This window comes from Rhopalosiphum padi, chromosome 4, assembly GCF_020882245.1.
Source record: "Rhopalosiphum padi isolate XX-2018 chromosome 4, ASM2088224v1, whole genome shotgun sequence".
In the NCBI taxonomy this organism is placed as follows: domain Eukaryota; kingdom Metazoa; phylum Arthropoda; class Insecta; order Hemiptera; family Aphididae; genus Rhopalosiphum; species Rhopalosiphum padi.
Genome location: NC_083600.1, coordinates 32,195,648 through 32,211,669, shown reverse-complemented (window position 1 = coordinate 32,211,669; position 16,022 = coordinate 32,195,648). Strand labels below are relative to the sequence as shown.

The 16,022-nt window shown below is 26.7% G+C and overlaps 1 protein-coding gene across 1 annotated transcript; it reads left to right on the top strand.

Annotated features, from left to right (window-relative positions):
* The first annotated feature begins 9,433 nt into the window (after positions 1-9,433).
* LOC132929271 (translation machinery-associated protein 16) lies at positions 9,434-12,570 on the top strand. Its single transcript, XM_060994511.1, has 5 exons — positions 9,434-9,628; positions 9,758-9,837; positions 10,163-10,303; positions 11,291-11,433; positions 12,402-12,570. Exons 1-5 carry the CDS (start codon positions 9,626-9,628, stop codon positions 12,518-12,520), a joined length of 486 nt encoding a protein of 161 aa, XP_060850494.1. The 5' UTR covers positions 9,434-9,625; the 3' UTR covers positions 12,521-12,570.
* Positions 12,571-16,022: the final 3,452 nt, after the last annotated feature.

The following is a 16,022-nucleotide window of genomic DNA, read 5'->3' as shown; positions in this document are numbered from 1 at the left end:
ATTACTTAATACGTGACAGTAAGATACGGATCGTCTCTATTTTGTCATTGCCATAAACATTTGTATTAAGGTCTAATGGTGACTGTATTCTGCACGCGACAATCTTACTGTTATTTATTGTATTTATGGTTAATTTTATACAGTATTTGAATATGTGAGCACTGAGAATATTATAGACCAATATCGCATCAAGTACAGTCCACTCAAAATCTAAAAATCAATCCACAAGGAAATTAAATAAAAATTAGAATCCTAATTCCTTAATAGAATAATTATTGTTTATTGCTTCCATTAAAAGTTTAAAAAAATTTTAAGGAACTGCCGTCTGAAGTTATCTTGCCACTGCTCAATTCGTTGCACAATACACTCTACACAAGTCCATTTGGACACATCCAAATTCCAATTCTAATATAAAGATACTGATTTATTATCAGTTATTAAACGTCGATATTAACACACATAATATTGACTATATTGAATATAATTATATAATTATGTAATGATTGTTAATTAATTATACATTTTACTGGATACTTTTCGTGAACATGATGGTGAATAAAATGACTACATAATATTATTTGTTTTTTTTTTATTATAGCCATTGCTTTTTATATGTATTACTATTAGCTTTATTTAATTTATCAAATTATGATAAAAATAAATAATATTAAAGAATATATTATGCAATTAAACTCTATAGAATAAACATTAAACAAATATAAAAGTATTTCTATTAGTTTAATCACAGTAATTTTTAAAGTTATTTTTTTTACCCCGAAAAACATTCTTTACATTGTTCATGGCTGTAATAAAATTGTTAATTACTTATTTTACGCGATCAAATTGCATTCTAAAGTATTTTCCTTATACAGCAATAAATAATAATACGAGATTAATGTTTAGTCATCATCGAGACATCGATAACTAAATACATTAAAAATGTATATGGGTATACTAGCTATACTATTACTACATCCTACGTAATCCGTGTTAGTGCTATATTTAATAATATTTATATTTATTATGTATTCTTTTAATTGCTTTGAACTTATACTTAGATCTAATACATTTGATGTTTTGTATGTTTAAGAATAATCTTACAATTTTTTTTTTTTATTATTTCTGAAATATTTGTTAGTTTTAGTTAATTTAAAACATTGCTATCTTTCTCTAATTTCTGTAAGAAGAGCTATGCATTCGTGCACTTCCCGTGGTATGGCCGTTAGTACCTATACGTAATTGGACCTGTCGTCCACTTCGGGGAATGATGACTATGCGCCATACAATTAAATAGGCGACCTTGAAGGATCACGTCTCAGTGAATCCACTATGCCATGTTGGTCCCAAGTCCCAAAAACCTATTTATGTTAAGTTTTCGAGTGGTGATAAACTCCCGATTTTTAAAAATAGTAAACTGTCCTGATGGTAAACTCTTCCAGATCAACATTATGGTTACTTGTAGGAAATATGTAAGCTCTCCCGGGTCAACATTTTCAAACTAAAATATACGTTAAAATTTAAAGTTGCAATAAATTAAACAAAACAAGTAAAAACTGTAATACAAAAAATAAGGAAAAAATAATATCTCTAAAAATATTAGATAAGAAATAGATACCATAATATAAGTTTTTTAAAATCTATGTGTTTCTATTATTAAAAAAAATTAAATTTAAACATTTTTATTTTATTATATACCAGTGGATTTTGTATTTATTTTGTATATTAGATTTATTTTATAATTTTTATTTTTTATTGTATTTTGACTGTAATATTATAGCTTATAGCAGCTAAAGGCATTAATTTATTTTATTATTATTATTATTATATGATTGAGTATTTTTAAATTAAATTTAAATTTATATTAGATTTATTTTAAGATTTTTATTAAATTAAATAAGTAGTATTGAAGACCCGGGAGAGTTTACCACCGTGAGAGTTTACCATCGGGAGAGTTTACAATCGCCCAAGTTTTCGTTAGCATTTTAAAATAATTATGTGAAGGAACTTTATAAATAAGTTGAATACTGAATATTATATTTGATTTAGACCCACGTACATAATATAAACACGTTTTAGTTATCGAATATTAAATTTATTATTCTTTTTTAATAAAGAAAATAAAATAAAATGAATTTCCAGTATGGTATTGCAAATTCTGTTAATGTGACAAAATGTATTGTACACGCATATGAAATATATAAATATATATATATATATATATTTTTAAGAGAATTTTATAAATACGAATGTTTCATAAATAATTCAAAGAAATTGTTGTAAAATATAATATCAAAGAGAACAAGATTATTATAACTTTGAAGTTCAAAAATATGACACACCAAACAATTTAAATTATAAAAACCAAAGCTATAAAAATATTTTATTTAATAATTTGAAATAGAACTTTCAGAGTAGGTATTTGGTAATTTGTATATAGTAAATACCAAAAATACTTAAACTGAATAATATTTTTAAAATTAAACTAGTAACTAATTTATAACTATAGATATAAAAATGTAAGGTGTAAGGAACATGTTTAAATAATTTATTTTTTGAATGTGTAGGTACTTATTAATAGCTTGCATAAAATACGAAACCACAATTTTTTTTTATAAATATATATAGTATATTAGTATAAATATTATGTTAATTTAGTCAATAAATAAATATAAAACTACTGTAACAATAGTAAATGGAACTTAAATTACAATTAAAAGATTTAAAAATTAAAAATGAATTTTTTAATTTAATGAAAATAATATAATGAGCTGTCAACGGTCTCATAGTTATTAGATAATAACTTGACTATTTATAGTTTATATTAATTTAAATTGTATCTTCTATTCCAGCTTTTTTTCACTGTGTCATATTTAATAAATAAGTCTATACATAAAAAAAACATTGTAATTCATTACCACACAAGTCTTGAAATACTATTTTTATTGAATTATATCGACATGTAAAATGCAATGACAATATAATGTATAGCTTTAACAAGAAGTTAAATTACGGTTACAAAGTAATTGAGAAGGTTACAATTATTCGATGTATAATATTTAAAAATTGTTTGAAATAATTGGATTTGTTGATTCCGTTTAATAAAAAGTCGATGTTACTACATTATAATGATTTTTTTAGGGACACAATTCTTTTACTAAATTAATTTAATTAGTTATCTGCCACCTTGATAATGTTTTATATTAAGTAAGTAACGTTATTTTCTTGTTTAATGTAGATAAAAATTAAAGGTGGGTGCAAGCCACTAGGGGGATAGTTGTCGCCGGTTTCCGCTACGCCTATATATTGTAAACCTATAACTATTTAGTATTTAATATTATACACGATTTTTTTCAAGTTATCATACAAGTGCAATAATATTATAAAGATATTATTTAAATTATCAAAGAAAAAATGACCAAGACTAAACATATGAAAAAAACTAACACAATTAGTCTTTCAAAAAAACATTTTATTTCTATGACATGCATTTTTTTTTGTTAGAGTAATCAAATTTAATTATTTAAAAGTAATAAATTACTAAAATTTAATTGTATATAAAAAAAAAATGAAAATAATAAGTATATTAGGCACATAATATTGTGTAAAATTATTATTGTATTTACTTATTTACTAACTGAATACAGTGTTACTTTTGCATAGTTTTAATAACAATTATGTTATATTTGTTAAATTGATTGGATGAAATTGAAATCACATTATAGTAACTAAAAAATATAATATTATTAAATCTTTACGTAATATTCCCTTACTTTAAAATTCTATAATTTATAACTGGTGGAAAAGTGAATGACGTATTTTTCTATTTTGGCGGAAAACGAAAAGTTCATTTTTTACGGAAATCCATGACACTCAGAGGGGGGGGGGCTATTAACAATTTTATCATAACTGCCGCTCAGTCTACTCACATGCTTTATCCTATAGGGCATGGACCAGTTAAAACAATATTTGTATTTTAGGTCAGTACACCAATTGCGCTACTTATATTTTAGGTTCCTTATTTTTCCATGGACATATGTAAGTTACTACACGGCGGAAAAAGTTACATATGTAATTGTATACAAAATTAAATATAGCTAACTAATATACATTAAAATATACTTAATTTAAAGCAAAACGTATACGAAATTACGGGAAAATACGACAAGCTACAAGCTTTAATAGTACTTATAAATCTATTTAAAATACATATTTTTATAAAAGTATTTTTATATACTAGGTGTAATGTAGAATAATATTATAAACCCTGAAAACAACTGAGCGCAATTGGTCTATCTATCCCAAAAAGACAGAGCGCAGTTGGTATATCGACCCAAAAAAGACAGAGCGCAATTGGTATACTAAAAGGTCATTTTAAGCGCAATTGGTAATAACAATTTTCGAATCATTCGTCTAATGGGCACTGCTAAATACGTCACCTTTTATCACTTTAATTTGTGTGTATATATTTACCTTATTTTTATATTAATTAACGATTCACAGTTACTCCATTGTGTTCTTTTTTAATTTTTATCCCGTATTTATGCGCAAAATAAACTTGTTAATTTAAATTAATATAGATACATTTAAGCTAAGTTTAAAGTTCAAAGTTATTTTTTTTAACTAGTAATAACAATTAAAAGTTAAATATAAAAAAATAATTTTACTTAGTTATTTGCATTCATTTTTTTTATCGAATATTTATAGTTAATGCCTATGTATAATAAGCAAATGTATTAAATGTAATTTACAAAAAAATAATAGAGACCAATTAACAGATATTGTTATTTATTTAGTTTTGTTTTTAATCAGTTAATTATTTAAGACATCACAGCCCTAACATTACTTTTAGGTTATTTGCAAGCAGTCATATTGTTGTTGTCTTGTTGAGGAATTTGAAGTTAATGTATTTGGACGAGAATGTAATTTTCTATATAAATGTATAAATTATATTTTTATGTTGTATTTCAAGTTTCAACACTTATTTAACACGTCGCTTTAGGACAATGAATTCCAAGTAAGTACATAATTCGATTCATGTAACAAATAGGTACATATTTCAAATTTGAAATAAAAATAAAAACTATTTTTGATAGTTTTTAGGACATTTACATCAGGACCCTAGATATTAGCATGTCATTTATTCGACCATAGCTTTTAGAGAGTTGTGCGCGAGATTCCATTAGGCCCATTCGTCGGACAGTGGGCCCTTTTAGATTGTTTTATGTACGTCCCGACGACCCGACCACGGGATCGCGTGTCTCGCTTAATTTTTATGGAAACGTGTTGGTATACCATCACGATTTGTGTGACACGTGAAAAAATACATGCCGATACGAAATATAATATACGAAAACGTTGGCGTGTTCGTAGGCCGTGTATTAATGTGTTCATGAATCATGCATTCGAGCAACGTTCCTGTTCGCCGGGCAAAATATTCGTTGACGTCGTCGCTCAAAGCTAGGCACATTGCGTAACAATATTAATATTTATTACAAATAAATAATAATAAAATCAAAGTTTTTAGGTCGTGCAGGTTGGATATCAACATCATAATACGTGTTTCTGCAGCTTTTACAGCTACATTTACATTATACATTTTAACAGCTGATATACCTACTATACAAAAAATAACCTATTATTTATTTATTATTAAGTAGTAAGTAAAAATAAAATATTGTTAATTCTTTCTGCTTCAATCCAATTCATCGTCGTCATTATTAACAATGCGTAACCTTCCTCAACCATTCCGTACCATAAATAGAGTTTAATGTATTTATACAATAATTTAAGTAGTCATTTTATCATAATTTTTACATCGATAATTTTCTATGTCACTTATATAGTTATATCGTATATGTAATTTGTTCATATCAACATCACATTATCACCAAATTCTACGGCCCACGGGAATATTTAAATAAAAAAATATACATTAATACGTATACTGTGTAAGATGTAAGTATATTTACATGTACAGATGCATTAATGCGATCATACCAGCCAATACCTAGCTACTATACCGTCTATACCTAAATGCATGCCCGTATATATATCTTATATTTACCTACATTGAATAATTTATCTCTAGCAAACGTAACTATTTTAATAATATTGCGGAGTGTTGAATCTGATGAGCAGTGGTTTATATATATTCTAGCATATTCGATACAATATTGCAGGCAATCGTCGATTTACGAGCAACATTGCGATTTATTTTTCGTCAGCAAACAATATTTCAAATTACAATGAAGTAACAGTACTGTTATGCGTGCATAATGTGATAAGGATACCTAACTAAACTATAGTACCTACTCTATTAATTCTATAATATCTATAGAGTATAATATGTTAATTAATATTCAACTCAAATGATGGTGACTCAATTATCGTAGAATGATTAACTTATGTAATCAATGTAATATATATAAGATGACGACGGTCATATTGTTAAGTGAACGTCTAAATAGAGGAATGCATTGGTTATCATAATATGACACCACACTAATGGTAATTGTATATTCAATTAATTTTACACTACTGTACTTACTGAAAATAATATTTTGTGCTGTTTCTAGTGGTTATTCGGGAAATCGAAATTTTCAAAATGCTTTGTTAATTAATACACATATTAATATTACAAACAACTGAATTAGATACTACAGAAAAGCTCATCATATGTGCACTGTATAGTGTAATATGTACTTTGAGAAATTTATATTAATAAATTATCTATTATAACTTATAATAATACACATAATTCTTGATTAGTCTTTTTTACTTGAATTTCCCTAATTACTATCATGTAATACCTATATATTATTAATAATTATCTATAGATTAAAATAAATATATTTTATACAAAGTGTGTTAACGAGTTTATAGAACCTACATACAATTTGTATGTAGACACTATAGATCATGAATTTGCCGTGGTTTTATAACTACAGAACTATATTTTGTAATTTTTAATTATTAAAATATATTTGCTTTTTCGTGGGTCGAAATTAAACAAATAAGTTTATTGTTGTTTTTTTTTTTTATTCAATTTGTATTCATCGGTGATGTCCAGTCTGTTAAAGTAAAACAAATGCTTGCGTAAAAATAAATTATATTTGAAAAATATGTTAAAAGGCTACCGACGTTTATTAAAAAACTTTTGTGAAAATTTATAATATAATAATATATAATTTATTAGTATAAAATCGCTTTTTTTATTCAGAACGAAGCTATGTATTGATTTAACAATAATTAAAAAAATTATTTAAAAAAGTATATTTTTCTGCGAACACTCATATAAAAATATAAAATTATTGTTCAAAATGTTTTATGTCCCACGTATACAGAAAAATCGAATTTATACAACATTTAAAATGTAAATTTTTCTTATTATTCTTAATAGAATTTTTCCAAGCATTAGAAATAATTACTGAAAACTCAATTCAAATAGTTTGTAAAAATTGTTACGATTTGGTGTACCTATCTATTACTTAGTATTATACCTAGTATTCGATTATTTAGATTTTAGTATTTAAATTTGAATTATTATTTTTATATTAAACATTTTTATAAATGTATTAATAATGACTGCATAGTGAATAAACGGTAGGTATATGTACAATTTTTGTATTCATGGTTAAGTTCCTAATACTATTGTTGAAAAATTGTCGCACCAACTTTTTACAAAATTTATGTAATTGCAAAATATTATGGAACACTACGGACTATGAACCAAGGTACCATAATATATGCATGTGTGTTGTGTATTCATTATTTTAAAATTAAACAACGTTGTTGTAGGAATGAACATTTGTAAATTTTATACTAATGATTAATGCATATTTCAGTTCAATAATGGCGCGTTACCTAGTCGTTTCCGCAAAATTTATTTCTATCTACATGTCTAAAATATGGTTTAATAACCATTTTTAGTTACCATGAGAAACTATGGGCATACAAGAAGGCGGTTTTCGCGTTGACCTCCAAAAATTTGTTTGACAAAATGTTTCTGATTAAAGTTCAAAAATTTAAATTTGAATTTTGAATTAAATTAATTTAATAGTAATATTACAATAATATTATATAATATATTATACAGTCAAATATATCTGAAAATGCTATAAATCATAAAATATTCATTATTTTAAATAATTATTGCATACCTTTTTTAAAAATGTTATTCTTGAAATAGTTTTGTTTTTCTATTTTTCTATGCGTTTTATGTTTGAATGAATCGTTTTATTATATAACATCCAGAGCCGTGCCGTTAAGATTTGGATAATTAAATTTACCATTTTTGCATTTAATGTCGATACATACAATTAATTATTAAGTCATTCGAAGAATAAAATTAATTACATTATGTTGTATGAGGGTATTTTTGGAGTTACTAATCAATTAAACTAATTTTGACCAATAATATTTGCCTAAGTATAGCATAAAATATTGTGGTCAATGAATAATTGAGAATTTTTCAAAGTTCAGTACCTAGTATAAAAGTATTAACTTTAATTAGTAAACAAAATAATATAAATACCTATAACTAAGTATTTTTATCGATATCGGGACGGCACAACCACGTTTGCAAATAAATGAGCCTCGTTTATTTATGAAATATTAATTTATGATCAACCCAAGTTGTCGGATGATTAATTTGTAGAATTGTACGAATTTAATTTTCAGCACATTTTTTTTTAATGTATTTTGATATAAACTATATTTTAATATCATGAAAATCATTAGGAATTTATTGTTTCTTTATATTTGTATAAGGGCCAGGTGGTTAAGATTTCTAATTGATGACCTCAAATTACTTCTAACTCTTTCAGTTGCTCTTACTCAAGTAGGTAATATTTTAAGATGTGACATATGGTATGGTATACCTATAAGAAGAATGTTTTTTTTTTTTTGAAGGGTGTATACTTAGACGCATAATGTCATATACTATGGGTCATCGGCAGAACTTGTTATCTGCTGTGGGTATTTTAATATTACAGTGAATTCTGTGGCGACAAGGCTCAATTACAGGAAAATTATTTTCATTGTTTATCACAAATTTCTTAATTATTAATAGTTATTAATTGGTAAGAATGGTAAGATATTATAAAATCGTAATCAAATAATACATAATATATTTTGAAAATATTAAATATTTGATAATTCGTGATATTTTACCGTTACTCGTTAGTGTATACATAGTTGCCGTCTGCGTGGGTGCTTGGGGGCCGCGGCCCCCATTGTAAAGATTCAGTTTCCCAAACCGTGTTTACGGAATATTATATTATCTGAGATTTACAAAACCTGGCGCCTATGAGTGTAGTTATAGGCTTGTTGCATCTCATATTCTAATTATATTATTATTCTGTGATACTGGTTTAGTTGTTGAAAATGATGATACCTGTTATCATGACAATGTAAGTCGTTATCAGATACAAGTAAAGTCACGTGTGATGTACAAGACAAATAACTAAACACTAAACAGTAAACAGAGCTAAATACTTACTACGTATTACTTGTAAAATTTAAAATTTTTATGTTATTGTAAATTGTAACTAAGATAAATTGTGAATGTCAAAATAATTATTTAAGTTTGAAACAGTATAACAATTTTACATTTCTACAAATAATCATGGTAAATTGATTTTAACATAGAATTTTCCATACAATATACTCTAAAATGCTGTATTTTGTAATTCTTGTTATGAGTATTGATTATAATTGTAAATTTAATTTAGTAAACTTTAGTTATTGTATTTTTTAGGGTAAACCAAAAACCACTATATTAAATGCCAATCATCCAAACAGTAGAAAAACAAAGCAATTGATTAAAACTAAACACAAGTAAGATACAACATTTTAAATTCATAGTTTATTGAATTATATTGTATAATAATCATGATTATAAAGTTATAAATAATAATTATGTTTTGAAAGTTTTTTAATATTTGTTTACGATAAAAAAATATTTAAAAATATTACATTAGGTATACGACAACATGATGATAGTATCACATTAAGTTTAAAATGTATAAAAAATGTTTTGTATCTATTATCTATTATTATTTTAAGGATAACCTTTTTTACTAATAGGACATAGGTTATAAGTATTTTATGGACAGTTTTTTTGTTTATATATTTAATTTTAAAATGTATGTTGTGGTTTTAGGATAGCATTTCGGGACAAGAAGAAGTATGTTAACTTAGCAAAACCAAGCTCACTATGTGAAAAATTAATTTGGTTCAGAGATAATATTGATAACACAATTGAGCAATATACTCAGGATACTCTCTCATCATTAATTGAGAAGTATGTATTTATTATTATAAATATTGTATTTGTATTTTGCTTACATTTTATTCTTTGTAATGCAACTTAAGATTAAAAGATATAATACTTTTTTAAATGGCATAATTATATTAGGTTAATAAACAGTTAACAATGAAAAGTACATAAATAACAATTGGTACGCTTGCCATCTTTTGAATTGTTCAATAGTTTCATTAAAAATAAAAAATAACTACCAAAAATGGTCAAATTAATGCAATTTTGAAGAAATTTTATGTTTTTTTTAAATTAAAAAAGAATTAGTCTTATAAACAGGAAATCACTGTTGTATTTTTTAGAGTTTAAAATAAATAAAATAATATTTTATCCATAGAATAAACCGCTTTATTCAATTTGGTATATTGAAGTAAAAGCTGCTCTAATTGATAATATTCTATTCCTCCATTATTTTTGGGTTTCTATCCTATTTTATTTATTTCTACTTCTATTTAAAAAATTGTTACTAATAATAAAAAAATATTACAGGATAGTAATTAATATTGATTACAAATTTATAATATTTAAAAATTATTCATTGATAGTTAAATTAAATTCAAAAATTTGTTTAATATATTCTCCACACTTATGTGTATGATATATATTTATAATAATAGTAGTGATGCAAATATAAATAATGTATTGAAAACTTATTTTCAATATTTATTGGCAAAAAATGAATAATTGATTTTTTGATAAAAATTAAACATTTATAAAAATAATATTGACCCTAGTAATCATCGTTTATAATTCCCTTTCCAAATAAATTTATATTTAAATTTGAATCTTTAATTTATATTTCTTCTGTGTTGTAATGATTTTTTAATCTCTTACTGAAAAAAAATAGTATACATAGTAATATAATAATAATAAGTAAATAATGCATATCATTTTGATATACTCACAAAAATTAATATATTTTATTATTAAATAGTATTGATTCAATATTGAATAACATAATTTATTTTTTAGATATCTTAGCCGTTTTGACCATGAAGCCAGTATAATTAAAGCAAGACATAAAGATAAGGGCAATCGACGATTTGCTAGTCGAGAAGATGTCATTAGACATACAATAGAACGAGAAAGAGAAGAGTATAATACAGCTGGCATTGGTGAGTATATAGAATACCATAATCTTTTTCTGGAATAAATGATGTATTTATGCTTAAAAGTAATATATAAGTTAATTGTAAATATTTAAAATAAATATGATGGTGGTAAAAATTGTTTTATATATTTTTAATGCGTATCAGCCATATAATAAATATTAATGGAACTGAAAAAAATAAGTATAGATATCTGTTATTTGGTTGGGCTGTAATTTTTTTTATATCATATCTTAGGTAACTATATCCATTAATCATTATGTTCAGTAAATTATTTGAAAATATGTATAATAGCATAAAACTAATTGTTCAAAATTATCAATATCTCTATAATTTTTATCTATTTATTACATACAACATTTTTGATGTGTGACATTCATTTTGGATTGATTTATTGATTATATTTTTAATAATTAAAAATAATAGCCAAGATTTAATTATTTTTAGAATACATACTTTTAAGTTCATATTAAGTCAGTTATATTTTTGATGTCTTAGGTATGGTTTAAGATTGTATTTGTTTCTCTTTTTAAAAATATTTAGTAATCAAATAATAATAATTTAACCTGAAGATAATTAAATTATTACCTAAGTTAAGAATTTGCTTCTTAATAAATAGTTGGTTCTGTCAACTTTAATATTGACATATTAATCATTCAATATAAATATAATCCTATAAGTGATATAAATAATCAGGTATTTATCTTAAACAATAATTTGTTTAGGTATTCCAATAATTATTATAATTAATAATTATTTTATTTTGAACTATATTTTTAAGATATTATACCTGTTCAATAGTTTTATGAGTATAATAATGTTAAAACTGCTGAACTCAATAATATTTTTCAAAATATTTTAGTTTTTGAACATTTTATGTAGGTACTAGTATATTAAATATTGGTATAATCATAGTTTTAAGAATGATAATAATATAATATATTTAATTAATTTAATTTTTTTAAATTATTTAGAAGTGCCAAATATACTTGAAGCCAGTCAATTACTGTATTTGCGCACCTGGGATGGTGACATAAAGTATCTACCAAATATCAAAATAATTCGTTTTCGCTGTTTAAATTTAAACCATTAATTAAACCATTATTAAAAATATTAAATTATAAATGTAACTACCATGCTATATATTACTATTGTTGTTCATTGTTATTATTCCTAAATATTTTTTTTCATTTGGTAAAATGTGTGTGACATTATGTAATGATCACGATTAAGGACTTAGTATTTGTTTATTTTTTTGGTTTGAATTAAAATCTAGTTAAGTGCTATGCTCATTTATTTCTGGCATCATTGATAAAAATTGGTTGCCAGACAGGTCGTTTTTACATTGAATACAGTATGGTTTCATTTGTTTTATTTTCTACTTTGAAGCGACATATTTGGTATCAATAAACTACTAACAAAAACTAATTGATTTTTGTAGTTTTAGAAATATATAAAAGTGCAGGCACCTAAATATTTAATAAGTAGCTACAAAAAGTAAGTAACTAATATTTTAAAATATAAAAACTAAAAAGAAAAATTTGGAAACTTTTCAGGGGAGATCCTATTTTCTTATATTTGTGGTGGTGATGCGGTGGAGTAACTTTCTATAATTAATTTTTTAATATTTTTAAGCACATATTTTGATGGTTTTTGTTGTTTTAATTTGTGTACCCTGGAAATGAATAATGAATATTGAACTAATTCTCATATTATGGTTTATAAGGATGGTTGTACTAGTTTAAGGGGTTTATATTTAAAAACATTATTGAAATAGAGTAAATTGTAATTATTTCTTGTATAAACTTTAGTTGTTGAAACAAAAGCATTATTAAAGGAATAAAAAATGTCCCTTACTTTCTTTTCATTGTAAGAAACTATTTTATTATTTTAATTAAATAAGAATAAAAGCTGTCATTTACTAAAAGGAAGGCGGTATAGACAAAAGAAAAGTTTTCCTGAAAAACACATATTGTTAAGTCATAACATAATATTTAAAACATCTCTGAATTAAGTCCCTATAAATAATCGTCTTCATAAATATTGTTTGTATATTATTTAAATTCCTCGAGTTATACAGTTTATTTCCTTAGTTTTTTTTAATTTTTTTTTTTAATGCAGTTTCGATTTAATAATTTTAAAATTGATTAAAATTTAAAGTTTTCTTCAATAAATCATAATTTATTTGAAACAATCATATTTTTTGTGGGTCGTGTTGAAAAATATTTAATTTTCCTCATTAAAAAAAGTATGAGGTTGTTTAATGTTTATTTTTTCACGTTACTAGCAACCGTGTACCCACAATTAAAAATAATTCAAGTGTAATTGTTTTGAACTCGTGAATTTTTTAGGAGATGGTCATCGAATGTAAATCAACTTTTCACTCGTAAAAAAAAATGTTAACGAACACTTGTAACCTATTGTTATGGCTCTAATTAAAAAAAAATAATTTGAAATGTATATCACATATCACCATCGCATAGGTATGGATTAAATAAAGACTAAAACTAAATCTAAAAACTAATGTAGAACTTAATAGTAGGTAGGTTTGCTATTAAGCCATTTAGACCGGAAATTTTGTAAATACATTTAACTCATCGGGTTCCCAACGTAGTATACTTTCATATAAATAGGCACCCATATAATACATGTATATTGGTATTATATTATGTCATTCAAAAAATATATACATTTTTTGCCCAGCAGGATGCAAAACAATATCCCCCGATTCCGGATGCGTGAATCTATTTTCGTTTCGTTCTCTGTATATCCGATTTTTGTTCGATCGCGATTCAGATTAAACTTTTGACGCAGAAATAATAATAATAATAATAATAGTAATCACCATAATCATTTTGTATATACATGCATATAGGCGCCTACCTATATAGTTTTTAAAATATTATGTCGCACAGTCTGTACCCCGCGAGTCGTACACCCGTGGAGTAAATCGTTTTTGTTTTAGTCCGTTGCGCTCGTGTCGGATTACAAAAATATATATACGCACACCATTATTATTATTATAGAATTCGGTAAACGTACGCGATTTCCCTTCTCGTTTTTTCCCCCCCTCGTAACCCGGTCGAAATCCCTACGCTGACACTCTTCACCAACCCCGTCCACTTCTCCCCTACAAACCCACACACTAGTCACCGACACGTACCATTCGTGAGCGTGTACGTGACACAAAATTTAACTACTCGCCCACCCCTATATGCGCTTATGCCCGTCTACCCGCGACGACGACGACGACGATGATGACGGCATATATATCAGTAAATTGTACACACACACACACACATACTCACACTCGAAATCAACCGATTCGTGCGGCGGCGGGATCGTCGTCGAGTCGGAGACGCCGCCTGCCGGATATAATATACACGTATATAAATAAATATATGTAGATTTTTATAACAAACCTCCTCGGCAAGAGTTTGGCCGAGGCATGCGATGACGACGGTGATACGGTACGGTGTAGTGTGTCTTCTTCACTTGCACAACACCGCGGCGGTATCCACGCCGCCGCCGCTGCCGCTCCCGCCTAGACAGACCGTCGCCGTAAGTATAGCTCGTGCTGTATAATATACATATACCTACACACGTCTAACTACCCGAGTGTGTGTGTACAGGATTTAGACGTCGCGCGTGTGTACCGTGCAAACACGGCCCCCCCGAGTCTCCTCGGCTATATGCTCTGATCGTCACCGACTTAATGGCCGAACGTATCATCCGATCACGTATGTATACCTATAGGTATATACACACGCGATATAAATATATGTATGCCGCGCGTATTTATATTACACGCATAATAATTTGTATGTACCTATACATATAGTATGTATAATATATATCTATATATATGTATATATGTAGGTATAATGTTTTGCGGCGTGGACTGTGCCCGCGACGGTCGTCGTCGTAATAATAATATCAAACGAGTTCATAAATCACACCGCGGTTTTGAGCGATAGCGCGGGTTACCGCTGGTATATAATAGCAGCCAGTGGACGTGCAGACTTGTTATTATTATTATTATATGTATACACGAGAGTTTTATATATATATAATATGTATATACCTATGAATATATTATGATAATACACCGCAGAGAATCTGTAGGTATATATATATAACATTATTATTATTATTATTATGTCGTGTCTCGTCAGTTGTCCGTCGCGGTGTATTTTATTCGTCCGGGGCCATCGCCGCGGGGTGCGGTGCGGTGATTTACGATCGGCTTTTAACGAACGCATTAAATTTATTATTATATATGTGCAGCGACGGCGACCGAAGAAACGGGACCCGCGGCCTTTGCTGAATGGCGGTGGCGGTGGCGGTGGCGGTGGGAGATAGTTGAAAAAGAAAAATATACGAAAAAGAAATTAATAAATAGGCGCCCACCCCCCCCTCGACCGACCCGCGCACGATTCTCTCTAACCCGCACACCGAAGCGTGATTTGTTGTACGCGTGTTAACCGCGTAAATCTGCAACAACAGCATTATAATAGTGTCGCAGGTGTCGCGAGCACTTTTCTACTTTGCAGTTAGTACGGCGACTTGAGTTAATTCTACAGCTACGACCGATT